The sequence below is a fragment of the Herpailurus yagouaroundi genome, unplaced genomic scaffold, assembly GCF_014898765.1.
Source record: "Herpailurus yagouaroundi ecotype Mexico unplaced genomic scaffold, PumYag 254, whole genome shotgun sequence".
NCBI lineage: Eukaryota > Metazoa > Chordata > Mammalia > Carnivora > Felidae > Herpailurus > Herpailurus yagouaroundi.
In genome coordinates this window covers 26,157-40,089 of record NW_024412471.1, presented here as the reverse complement: position 1 = coordinate 40,089, position 13,933 = coordinate 26,157, and the positions used below count along the sequence as shown (strand labels likewise).

At 42.6% G+C, this 13,933-nt stretch overlaps 1 protein-coding gene across 1 annotated transcript; it reads left to right on the top strand.

Annotated features, from left to right (window-relative positions):
* Positions 1–5,410: 5,410 nt before the first annotated feature.
* On the top strand, positions 5,411–5,697 carry SPRR4 (small proline rich protein 4). The gene has a single exon (XM_040461095.1). The coding sequence runs from the start codon at positions 5,422–5,424 to the stop codon at positions 5,695–5,697; it is 276 nt and encodes a 91-aa protein (XP_040317029.1). The 5' UTR covers positions 5,411–5,421.
* Positions 5,698–13,933: the final 8,236 nt, after the last annotated feature.

Here is a 13,933-nt window from a genome sequence, read left to right as displayed (position 1 = left end):
TAAGGGGCATGCCCAAGACCCCACAGCCAGTGAGAAGAGAGTATCAGTACAGCTGTTTAACTCCCTTGGCTCCTTCCCTGCCTCAAACCACACCATGTCATGTCCTAGGAGAGGCTGATCAGTGCTTTAGCTCTACTCGACTTCCAAGAGGTTAGCCTTGGCCATCTTCTCAGAGTGGGGCATTTTGCCCATACATCCCTCCAGTTCCACAGCCAGTCTTCAGATTCCACAGGTGATGGTCTGTGGGTGTTCTGTCTGAACTAGCCTCTCACCACCCAGAACTTCATTTCCCCCTTTATCAAACTCATAGGACTGTCAAGAGTCTTCTAGAAACATATTATTGAGGGGTGGAAGGGGGAGATAAATTGCTCACATATTTCTGGAGCCTCATCCTTTCCTCTTCTCTCTCCATGGGACTGCTTTTGATACTACTGCACAGAATACTGAACACCAGTAATCAAGCATCTTATGTGCAAAGAGAAAAATTAGAGGTTGAAACAATTCATGTTGCAAATGGATTTCCCACAATCAAAAGGTCACAGAGTCTCTTCAAGTAGCATCTTCTAAACTTTTTGTTGACAGATCATCAAATAATTAGTGGAGGGAGAAACTGGAAACAGAATGCCCTAAATCATGACTGCTGCTTAAGTATGTACCAGAACTCAAGGTAAAGCAAATATGACATGATTCTGATTTTTTAAATTAACTGTGATTTGCTCAGTTTTAAATGCTCACTTTACTGACCAGGCAGCTGAAATGCAGGAATGCTGGAAGCAAATTCCACTGTCCTCCCTGCCAAGCATTGTCCTCCTGTCCTAAAAGACTCTCATGAGTAACCCAGAGCTCTCTTTTTTTTTTTCTTTTCTTGTTTCATTCTTGGATATAGAATAATAAATATGTTCCATTTCTTTCTAGATGGAGCCATCAACAACACTTCTTTTCCCCAAAAGTGCCTTAGTGGAGATGTGTCCAGATTGAGAGCTAGGCGATGAGCATTGTCTCTGGCAGTGTCCCCTCCCAGGGTCAGGTCTCTGTGTCCCAGTCACTCCACTGTTTGCCCTTAGGGTGGGGTTCGGGTTTCTCAAGCTTTGACTCACCTTCAGAAATGAGTCTGGCCTGTACCCTCCCCTGCCTGCTGGAGTCACAGCACACACCTACTCTCCGGTGTCTGCTCCATATGGAGACACAGAGCCTGTCTTTCTGTTTTGAGTCCAACATGGCCCTTTGAGGATGAAAGTTCAGATGCAGGACTCAGGACAGACCAGACAACAGTGTGGTGTTCATTTTGGGGGTCAGGGGCAGAGTTGCTGGTCTGCATCGTTTCTCAGGGCCCACTTTGAGGGGTGCCAGCAACCCTCCCCTCCTCCTTTGAAAGAATAATCCACTCCACAGCCAGCCAGGGTGTTTAGAAGTCAGCCTTTGCAGATGTAAAAGACTTGGGTCAGCCCTGTTTTCGGGATTCCAGATTCAGCTACCATTGGAACCAGCTTTCTCATCTATAAAATTTATTATACAATTAGCTTTCTTCATAGAGTATTGTGAAAACTTAGAGAGGTGTAAGGTGAATGACTAATTAAAGTGCACCCATGCCTAGCATTGTGGGGGCAAGGGACCAGTTAGGGTCTTTTAGAAGAAGGAAGGAGACAGACTTGATGGGAAGGGTGACATCAAGTGCTAGAGAAGAAAGAAGAAAGGAGGTAGGTCAGGATGAAGTGGAGAACCAGCTTCCTAGTCTGTTATTAACAGAGCCTCGGCTGAAAGCTGTCTGGTGGCTCAGGCACTTCAGTTGACTAAAAATAGTTGTGAAGTCAGGAGCCCTGCATTTGACATTAGCCCCTGTGTGACCTTGGGCCAACCATGTCTTCATCCCAAGTGTCATTATCCCCCTCTATAAAATGGAGATAATGTGGCTAACAGGAAGTTGAGCGACAGGGTTCTGGAAACTTTGGAAAGTTTGTGTTGGATGCATATGAGCTCGTTTGCTCACATATATATCATGACCTAGAGGTCATGGCCACTTCAAGGCCAGCTATGTTTGACTGTCTATCCTGGCCACTCTTGGAGTGTCCTTGGAGATGATAGTTGTATTGTGTGCCAGTTTCTAGCACTAGAGAGAGTTCTCAAAACTAAGCAGGAGTTGCTTATTGACCAAGCAGGCAGTCGTTGAGCAGACTGGGGAAGGTGAGGACTACAGTTTATTCTAGAAGGTCGTGCTGGTGCCTGAGCCATGAAGGTAGGGCACTAACTGTCCATGTACTACTAATGCCATCTAGGTGCCAGGCTTGTGACAATACCTTGCTTTGTGCCCATGCCAAATCTGTCTTGCTGCATATTTATTTCCCTTCTGGGGGGCTTGCATCTAGGGAAACACTGTGGAACAGGGGCCCAGAATTGAGATGTGGAGGTGGCAAAGGTGGAATGAAGAACCTGGAATCTGGGACCCAGAATGTTACATTCTTAAAGTCGTTAGACTTTGAGACATGGGGTGGAGGCCTGGCCAGGATAGGAAATTAAGGGAAGGGCTAACTTTTAAGTGAGGCTGACCCTGAAAACTGAGCCACATATAATAGAAAGTTCAGGAAAGATCCTGACTCATGACCCCACCCAGCAACAGTCACTTGTCTGCCTCTGAGAAGCTGGCCACTGCCATGCAGAGGAGAGAAGCCCCGGACCAGGGCCTCACCCAGCTCCACCCCTGCTCACTGTATGTTGTTGAGCAAGTCTGTTAACTTTTTTGGATCCATTTTTTCAAACTGTAAAATCGTGCCGCTGCCTGACAGGATTGCCATGATTATTAAATAAGGCATGGGATTCGAAAATGCTTTGGAAAATAGTTTGGGGTGTGCCTATCATTTTTCTCAGGCAGACTTACACTTTTGATCTGCTAATGACAGAGATGAGTACATCAGTGTCTCTAGTCCAGCTGGGTCCTGAGGTTTGAGGCAGTGGTAGACCAGCTTCCTAGGGCAGTCCTGCCTTCTTCATCCCAGGGCCTATGAGGTCAAGTGGGGGACCATGGTTCCTTCCTGCCATCTAAATAGGCCCTTGAGTAAATTGCCAGATTTATCAAATAAAAATACAGCCTTCCTAGTTTAATGTGAATTTCAGATTAGCAAGTAACTTTGAACTATAAGAGTGCTTTATGCAGTATTTGAGACATACTTATACCAAAAAAATTCTGTTTATCTGAAATTCAAATTGAACTGGGTGTCCTGTATTTTATCTGGCAACCCTACCCCACTGGCCAAATTCTTCCCCACTCTTTTGTCCCCCACTGATACCCATCAGCGGCTGATTCCTGGTGGGCAGGTGGGGGACAGAAACACATGTTGATGAAGCTTGGGGACACCATGGTGCCATTCACATTCTTGTCCTTCTGCTCAAGTGGAAGCCTCCTAAACACAAAGCAGTCTCAGCTGTGTTGGGAAAGTCATAAGCACTGTGTGGGGTGGAGGCTGGGGGCCTTTGTGCCTTGAATTTTGACTTCTCCCTATGATGTTTGGGTTCTAGGAATCATCCAAATCTGAGTCCCAATCCCAACCCTGCTGTTTATTGGCCATGTGATCTTTCCCAGCCTCACTTTTATCATCTGCAAAATGGTAACAATGACATTTGCCTTCTGGGGGCTAGAAATTTAAAAAGGAAACAATGGGTGTGAAAAGCGATCTCAGCACTAGGCTGCACCATGGCAGTCAATCATACTCGGTGAGTGACAGCAATAGCAGCAAAAGTGATGCTCATATTTTTGCCGGAAGGGGTCCAAGCCCCTATTTCCTCTATTCCTCTTCCTTCCTCAGTGTTTCTTCCAACTCCCAGTCAGCAAACTGCACCTCAGATTTGTTTCATTTTGTTTTAAAGATTTTGAGTCCTTGAATTTCAGCAGACACCTTTAAGTCGGTGAAGTCTGCTTGTCTACACAGGGACCCAGAAGGCCGCAATATCTGGGGGTGTTTTCCATCAAAACTGGCCAGTAAAGCAAGTCCTTGGGGAAGTGCAGGTGGGAGAAGTGGGTGAGGAATTCACCTGGAGGAGGCAACCAGGGCCAGGCAGGTGCCTGTGGCAGGCTGGGGGCCTTATAAAGGTCCAAGGAGAGGCTGGTCTGGGGCCTGTGCTTAGCATCCTCTCCTGGGGCCCTGCTTGTGCCTCTGAGCAGTAGGAACGCATTCCTCCTGCTGGGCCCTTCCTCCTCCTCCAGCTGTCTCCAGCCCCTAGGCAAACTCCTGTCCTATCCTTGGGTAATCAGAGAAGTGACATAAGCCTTGTGACAATTAAAGAAATGTCACACTAATTGTTACTTAGGAAATGCAATCTCCATCCCTCACCATTGCTAAGTATGACTAATTTCCTGATTCTGGGTCTCACTTCCTGGCAAAAGGATTTTTCTCATTGAGGGTAGATATTTAGAGCTATAGCATTCTGTAGCAATTCTGGCCTCCTCCAAATGTTCTTATACCATTTCTGCCTTTTAGCCTTTCCAACATTGCTTTTTGGTTTACGGAAACAGCATATTATATATTTCATTTTACACTCTGAAACTCCTATGCCTCACTACGACGATTGCTACCAGGAACCTATGCTTCCCTTTATAATCATCATAACTACAAATTTAGAAAAGAGAAAAACACAGACACGGGTCAGAGCTGGGAAGCCTCAGAGATCTTTCCAGATCAGTATCCTCCAAACAAAGGCATGGAAGTCCAGAGAACACAGGTTGCCCAGAGGTACGCCTGGCCAGTGCACGGCAAGTCTCGATCTAGAACCCATGGTCTGTAGCTTCTTGGTCGGTCCTCCTTCCACTGAACCAGGCTGCCTCTTGTGAAGCATCCTTGTCTAGTCCCTGACCTCCAGTGATCTATGTGATCTTTAGTCCCCCAGTTCTCCATGGAGGGCTACAACCTCCATCCTATGGCCACACTAAGTGACAGCGGAGCATGCCATGGTGAGTCAGGGGGTGGAGCCTGGACTACAATTCAGGCCTTGCAGTTCCTGAAACAGGCTTTCTTCCAGTCACTTCCGCACCACAACACTTCCCTCCAAGAAGTGGACTGCTCCTGCCCTCTGCTGCACACCCTTCCATCCTTGCTGGCACTCACTGCACTACCCACGGCAGCCTCACGCTTGGATCTTACAAATGTTTGCACTACTTTTTAATCCTCAACTCAGCACCTGATCTTGTTTCCTGGGAAGACTGAGAAATCAAATATGTATTCAGTTAAGTCAGGAGTCCATGGGAGAATGAAAGAAAATAGGAAATCAGAACAGCACAGCAAAAGGAAGAAAGGGAGAGGAAGATCACCATGGGTGTGTGTGAGTCAATCCATTGACCAATTTGAGGTTATTAATCACTTACCATGTCCTTGGCTATTGTAAGGAAACACTGCTCTAGGAGTCAGAGGGAAGGTGGTGGAGGGAGCCCTTCTCATGTCCGCTGTCGGGTTTCTTTCAGGCTGCCCTGTCCCTGTAGCAATGTCTTCTTGGCAGCAGCAGACGATCCAGCACCTGCCTCAGAAGGCCCAGCAGCAGGTGAAGCAGCCCTGTCAGCCACCCTCTGTCAGGTGTCAGGAGATGTGTGCACCCCAAATCAAAGATCCATGTGCTCCCCAGCCCAAGAAGCAATACTCACCCAAGGGTACATTTGTGCCCACCCAGCACAAGTGCTCCTCGGCCCAGCAAGCCCCCAAGAGTAAACAGAAGTGAGGATGAACTGGGGTACCGCCTGCCCCACATCCACGCTAGCAGAAGGAGCCCTCTCTTCCTCCTGCTCCTCTTCCTCCAGCCCCAAGAGTTGCCCTCCTCTCCCACCCCTTTCTGCCCAGGGTCAAATGAAGCATTGTCAGGATTTTCTCCCACTCAGCATTGGTCAAGTCTTCCTCTGTATCCTGCCCTGACACTCTTCCATGTGGATATGAGGAGCCCTTATCCTCTCCAGCTTCTAGTTTGGCCACAGCTAGGGCCCCATCCATGTCCCAAAGCAACAGATGCATCTGGGTTTATTCCAGGGTTCCACCCTGAGTAATGAGGCATAGCTTCTGCCTTTTCTTTCTTCCAACCCTCCTTCCATGAACTTTTCTTCTGTTGCCTCCCCTAATAATTCCATGCTTTACATCCTTGCATCCTGCTCCAGTCTGCGACCCATTCACTGGTTCAGAGGGAACATTTTAGGGAAGTGAGTGTGCAAGCATACACATGCTGGGAGTGCATTCTCATGGGTATTGTGGCTCTGGTAACCAAAGATGGGGAAGGTCAGATCCTGAAGGAAAGAAAGCCCAGGGTCTATTTGGCCAGAGTCTGGGAGGCCCTTGCTAAGTAGTTGTATCTAGGGAAAGACAAAGGGAGGAACAGTTTAACTCCTACTATTAGAAGCCCCCAGCCTACTTGACAATTGTGGCTTTTGTGTTTCGGAAGTTGTTCTGAAAAAAGCAGAAAAAACATACTGTAAGATATAAGAGTACCTCAAAGCACATCTACAGACATGTGCAAATGAATTTTTCATATATTTGTTTATGTGTTTTCTATTCATCTGTTCATTAATGCAAAATCCATCACTCACCCATCTAATATTTAGCAAGTTCTGCTATGAGTTTGGTTTCCCACTCTGCCATGCTGGTTTTCCAGAGCTCTCCCAAGACAGTCTAGCCTGAGTCTCAGTCTGGATGTCATGGTCATTTTGTTGGAAAACTTGTTCTAGGGATACGGGTGTGAGTGTACACAGTGTGTGCAATTTTACAGTTTGCCTTGTCAGTCAGTACAACTTTATGTGGCTTATGAAAGAAGTCTTATTTCTCCAGCTGGCTTCCTCACCCTGGTACAAGACCAGCTGCCTGTATTGAAAAGAAGCAGCAAACTTCCAGATATAAAGAGCTGAGTTTGAAGGCGAGGCCCTTGGTGGGCAGAAGCAGCCAAATATACAGCCAGAATTTCTCCATTGAACTTTATTCTTTCTTCCCTTGGGATTTGCTCACTGAATTGTAGATGCCACCATGGGCAACTGCAATAATAAATTGCTTCTTCATTTAACACTAGAATGAAAAGAAATTAATTAGCCACCTTCTTCATTTTGCTTTATTTTTTTTATGTTTGGCCAAAGCCAAGCTTTGTATCATGAAAGCTATTCTTTTTCTTTCATTTTTTTCCCTTTTTTTAAATATGAAATTTATCGTCAAATTGGTTTCCACACAACACCCAGTGCTCATCCCAACAGGTGCCCTCCTCAATGCCCATCACCCACTTTCCTCTCCCTCCAACCCCCCCCATCAACCCCCAGTTTATTCTCAGTTTTTAAGAGTCTTTTATGGTTTGGCTCCCTCCCTCTTTAACTTTTTTTTTTTTAAGTTGCCATCTGTGGCTATTATTTCCAAGTAGCAATTTCTTAACACGTAGTGGTGCAGGCATTAACCAGGAAAGTCAAAGGGCAGTAAAAAGAGTTAAGATGGAGAAGTGTATGTTTCCAACCCATAGAGTTCTCTGCCAGCCCTCTGGGCCCCAGTCCTTACATCCTGAATGAACTCCCCTATCAGGCAGAAAAGGCTGGTGCATCTTGGCAAACCCCTTGTCTGGATCCTTTTTTCTAAGCACCAGCCAGATTCTCAGTGGCATGGGTTTTGAATGCCATTCCCAGGCTTTGGTGAGTCCTCCCACAGACACTTGGGATCCAGGGCTAGTAGATCTTCATAGAGCAGCTAGTCAGCAAGATGAAAACGATGGAAACAAGGTGTGCTTCTGCTGTGGTGTGAGCCTGAGGCTATCAGCTCACATCCATGCCTTCCACACCAATCACACCAGTGGCCAAGGACAAGGTCCCACTTCTCTGTGACTATGTGAGAATCCATTACCTTCACAAGGAATGCTTTACCATCTTCTTTTTACCTCTTGACCCCCTTCACTAATCCCCCCACTCCACCTTCATATGTGTGTGTGTGTGTGTGTGTGTGTGTGTGTGTGTGTGTGAGTGTGTGTGTGTGAGAGAGAGAGAGAGATCATATGTAGACAAAAAATCATATAATGTTTGTCTTCCTCTGTCTGACTTATTTCACTTAGCATAATGTACTCAAGGTCCAACCATGTTGTTGTAAATGGCAGAATTTTATTTTTTTTTCATAGTTGAATAGTATTCTACTGTGTGTGTGTGTGTGTATATATATATATATATATATATATATATATATACCACAAGTTCTTTACCTATTCATCTGTTAATGGACACTTAGGTTATTTCCATATCTTGCAAGTTATAAATGATGTAAGTTAATTGTAAATAATGCTGCAGTGAACATTGGGGTGCATATATGTTTTTAAGTTATATTTTAATTTCCTTTTGATAAATGTCCAGAAGTAGAATGCTAGATATATAGCAGCTCTATTTTTAATTTTTTGGGAAATCTCCATCCTGTTCTTCATACTGGCTGTACCAATTTACATTCCTGCCAACAGGGCAAAGATATTCCCTTTTCTCCGCATACGTGCCAACACTCAGTATTTCTTACTTTTTCAATAATAGCCATTGTAACAGGTGTGAGGTCATATCTCATTGTGGTTTGATTTACATTTCCCTAGTGGTGAGTGGATGTTGAGTATCTTTTTGCATACCTATTGGCCATCTGTATGTCTTTACTGGAAAAATGTCTATTCTGATATTCCCATTTTTAAAAATTTATGTATTTTGGCAGAGACAGAGAGAGTGCGAGGGGGAGAGGGGTGGCAGAGAAAGAGGGAGAATCCCAAGCAGGCACTGTACTGTCAACACAGAGCCCATGTGGGACTTGAACTCAAAAGACCATGAAATCATGACCTGAGCTGAAATCAAGAGTTGGATATCTAACTGACTGAGCCACCCAGGCACCTCTGATCTTCCCATTTTTAATCAAATTGTTTTTGCTATTAAGTTGTATGACTTCTTTATATATTTTGGATATTACCTCCTTATCAGATACATAATTGACAAATATTGTCCTCCATTCAGTAGGTTGCTCTTTTATTTTGTTGATGACTTTCATTGTTGTGCAGAAACTTTTCAGTTTGATGTAGTCTCATTTGTTTTTGCTTTTGTTGCTTTTGCTTTTGGTGTCAGACCTAAACAATCATTGCCTACAGTGATGTCAAGGAGCTTACTGCCTATATTTTCTTCTAGGAGTTTTATGGTTTCAGGTGTTACATTCAAATCTTTAATTTATTTTGAGTTAGTTTTTGTGTATGGTGTAATATAGTGGTTTAACTTTATTCTTTTACATGTGGCTGTCCAGTTTTCCCAGTCCCAAAAGAGACTGTCTTTCCTCCATTGTATATTCTTGTCTCCTTTGTTGTAAATTAATTGACCACAGATGCATGGAATTTTTTTCTGGGCTCCCTATTGTTTTCCATTGATTTTTGTGTCTGTTTTTATTCCAATACCATACTATTTGATTACTATAGATTTATAATATAATTTTCAATCAGAAAGTGTGATGCCTCCAGCTTGTTCTTCTTTCTTAGGATTGCTTTGGCTATGGGGGAGGGAGTCTTTGTGATTCCATACGATTTTAAGATTTTTTTTAAATATAACTTCATCCATCAGAAACTTACAAAAGTAACAATATCTTAAATAAAAATTTCATTCATATATGTGGTAAAAGAAGGGTGATTTGTTTATCTCTGGTTCCTCTTCATTTAAAGCAATATAATGTCAGGGACACCTGGTGATTCAGTCCGTTAAGCATCTGACTCTTGATTTCACCTCAGGTCATAATCTCATGGTTTGTGAGTTCAAGCCCCACATCAGGCTCTGTGCTGATAGTGCAGAGCCTGCTTGGGATTCTCTGTCTTTCCCTCTCTCTCTGCCCCTCCCCCACTCATTCTGTCTCTGTCTCTCTCAAAATAAATAAATAAACTCTAAAAACTAAATAAATAAAATAAAGTAATATAATGTCAGAACAAAAGGGACATTATGCAACATTTGCTTCAACTTCTTCATGACCAAAGAGAAAACTTAAGAGTGTTCCATAATTCCTATATCAGGTATAAAAACTACTGGATTACTCCAAAATTCCCCTACAAGACCCAAAGCACACCACAATTATGCAACACCAAAAAATTCACTCTCCCCAAAAACAACATTCAGTTTTGACACCTGTGTTTTTTGGTTCATGCTATTCCTTCTGCATAGAAGGAATTTCTCCCCTCTATTCTCTAAGATACACTCTTAGTTTTAAAGGTCTAGTTCAAATATTCCTATGGGTTTCTATAGGTTTCTATGGAACCTCACTTAACATTTTAGAAAGAACTGGTATATTACAAGGTCTTATGACAGCTTTGTACAAATTTCTATTAGTAATATAATTGTTATAATTCTTTTATGAATTATGCATATAATTGGTTTTGCATTAGAGTTCACCTGTATATGTTTATTTCTCTTATTGAATTATGAGCCCTTGAAGCCTAAGGGTCTTGCTGTTCTTTTTGTTTTACTTTTTTTATTTTTTATTTTTATTTTTTATTTTTTTCAATATATGAAGTTTATTGTCAAATTGGTTTCCACACAACATCCAGTGCTCATCCCAAAAGGTGCCCTCCTCAATACCCATCACCCACCCTCCCCACCTTCCCACCCCCCATCAACCCTCAGTTTGTTCTCAGTTTTTAAGAGTCTCTTATGCTTTGGCTCTCTCCCACTCTAACCTCCTTTTTTTTTCCTTCCCCTCCCCCATGGGTTCCTGTTAAGTTTCTCAGGATCCACATAAGAGTGAAACCATATGGTATCTGTCTTTCTCTGTATGGCTTATTTCACTTAGCATCACACTCTCCAGTTCCATCCACGTTGCTACAAAAGGCCATATTTCATTTTTTCTCATTGCCACGTAGTATTCCATAGTGTATATAAACCACAATTTCTTTATCCATTCATCAGTTGATGGACATTTAGGCTCTTTCCATAATTTGGCTATTGTTGAGAGTGCTGCTATGAACATTGGGGTACAAGTGCCCCTATGCATCAGTACTCCTGTATCCCTCGGGTAAATTCCTAGCAGTGCTATTGCTGGGTCATAGGGTAGATCTATTTTTAATTTTCTGAGGAACCTCCACACTGTTTTCCAGAGTGGCTGCACCAATTTGCATTCCCACCAACAGTGCAAGAGGGTTCCCATTTCTCCACATCCTCTCCAGCATCTATAGTCTCCTGATTTGTTCATTTTAGCCACTCTGACTGGTGTGAGGTGAAATCTGAGTGTGGTTTTGATTTGTATTTCCCTGATGAGGAGTGACGTTGAGCATCTTTTCATGTGCCTGTTGGCCATCTGGATGTCTTCTTTAGAGAAGTGTCTATTCATGTTTTCTGCCCATTTCTTCACTGGATTATTTGTTTTTCGGGTGTGGAGTTTGGTGAGCTCTTTATAGATTTTGGATACTAGCCCTTTGTCCGATATGTCAGTTGCAAATATCTTTTCCCATTCCATTGGTTGCCTTTTAGTTTTGTTGGTTGTTTGCTTTGCTGTGCAGAAGCTTTTTATCTTCATAAGGTCCCAGTAGTACATCTTTTGCTTTTAATTCCCTTGCCTTTGGGGATGTGTCAAGTAAGAAATTGCTGCAGCTGAGGTCAGAGAGGTCTTTTCCTGCTTTCTCCTCTAGAGTTTTGATGGTTTCCTGTCTCACATTCAGGTCCTTTATCCATTTTGAGTTTATTTTTGTGAATGGTGTGAGAAAGTGGTCTAGTTTCAATCTTCTGCATGTTGCTGTCCAATTCTCCCAGCACCATTTGTTAGAGAGACTGTCTTTTTTCCATTGGATGTTCTTTCCTGCTTTGTCAAAGATTAGTTGGCCATACGTTTGTGGGTCTAGTTCTGGGGTTTCTATTCTATTCCATTGGTCTATGTGTCTGTTTTTGTGCCAATATCATGCTGTCTTGATGATGGCAGCTTCGTAGTAGAGGCTAAAGTCTGGGATTGTGATGCCTCCTGCTTTGGTCTTCTTCTTCAAAATTACTTTGGCTATTTGGGGCCTTTTGTGGTTCCATATGAATTTTAGGATTGCTTGTTCTAGTTTCGAGAAGAATGCTGGTGCAATTTTGATTGGGATTGCATTGAATGTGTAGATAGCTTTGGGTAGTATTGGCATTTTGACAATATTTATTCTTCCAATCCATGAGCACGGAATGTTTTTCCATTTCTTTATATCTTCTTCAATTTCCTTCATAAGCTTTCTATAGTTTTCAGCATACAGATCTTTTACATCTTTGGTTAGGTTTATTCCTAGGTATTTTATGCTTCTTGGTGCAATTGTGAATGGGATCAGTTTCTTTATTTGTCTTTCTGTTGCTTCATTATTAGTGTATAAAAATACAATTGATGTTGTATCCTGCGACTTTGCTGAATTCATGTATCAGTTCTAGCAGACTTTTGGTGGAGTCTATTGGATTTTCCATGCATAATATGTCATCTGCAAAAAGTGAAAACTTAAGTTCATCTTTGCCAATTTTGATGCCTTTGATTTCCTTTCGTTGTCTGACTGTTGATGCAAGCACTTCCAACACTATGTTAAACAACAGCGGTGAGAGTGGACATCCCTGTCATGTTCCTGATCTCAGGGAAAAAGCTCTGTTTTTCCCCATTGAGGATGATGTTAGCTTTGGGTTTTCATAAATGGCTTTTATGATCTTTAAGTATGTTCCTTCTATCCCGACTTTTCTCTAGGGTTTTTATTATGAAAGGTTGCTGAATTTTGTCAAATGCATTTTCTACATCGATTGACTTTTTTACTTTTTTTAAACATTTATTCACTTTTGACAGTGAGAGAGACAGAGCATGAGTGGGGGAGGGGCAGAGAGAGAGGGAGACACAGAATCCGAAGTAGGCTCCAGGCTCAGAGCTGTCAGCACAGAGCCCTATGCGGGTCTCAAACCCATGGACTGGGAGATCATGACCTGAGCTAAAGTCAGACACTTAACCGACTGAGCCACACAAGCGCCCCAAGGGTCTTGCTGTTCTTACATCCCCAAATGCATAATGAACTTCTGCATCTGAGTGGAATGGGGTAGTTTATAGCCAACCAGTCATCTAGAGCAAATCTAGAATACATGCATAAACTATCTGAACTCAGATGAGGACGGTAAGACTCCAGAGGAAGGAGAACTTCAGAGATGAGCCAAAAATTTTTTTTTATCCTAGCATCATTTGTGGATTCTGGGTATGAGCAGAAGAATGAAAACCTTGGTTTTCCACTGTGGTGGACTCTTGCTGGGGGACAGAGAAATTGAAAGAGCCAATGGATATTTTCTGGGGCTTCAAGCAAGTGACTGACTTTTCCATTCTTAAAATTTAGCGAATTCTGGGAATGTTCAGGTTAGGACTAAAATCCTAAGCAGAAAGTGTCTGAAAAGGAGAGTGGAACAATGAAACAATGATTGGCATTTGTACAAACTGCCGAGGAGAGAGGCCCTGGAGAAGATACCATATTGGCACTTAGAACTGTTAAGACCAGGAGCAAATATAATCTGTTATAGAAGTCAGAATAGTGGTTATCCTTGGTGAACACACTCACCAGAAGGCACATGATGTAGCTTTCCGGATTTCTGGAAATGTTCTGTCCCATGCATAGTAGTAACATGGGTGCATAGGTATATAAAAAATTCACCGATCTGTACTTAAGATTTTTGCTTTTTCTTGACTTCAATAAAAACAGGGACAAACATTTCACAATATGTACATGTATTAAATCACCACATTGTGCACCTTAAACTTACACAATGTTATATGACAATTGTATCTCAATAAAACTAGGGGAACAAAGAAATCAAAAGAATAGCACCAATTACCTTAACTAAATTTAGTGAACAGTATATGAAACCTTTATACTAAAAGTATAAAACATTACAGAAACTAAAGAAGAGCTAACAAATGAAGATGTATGTCATGTTCACATATTGAAAGATTCTGTTAGACTCTAATACAGTCACACAGACACAATT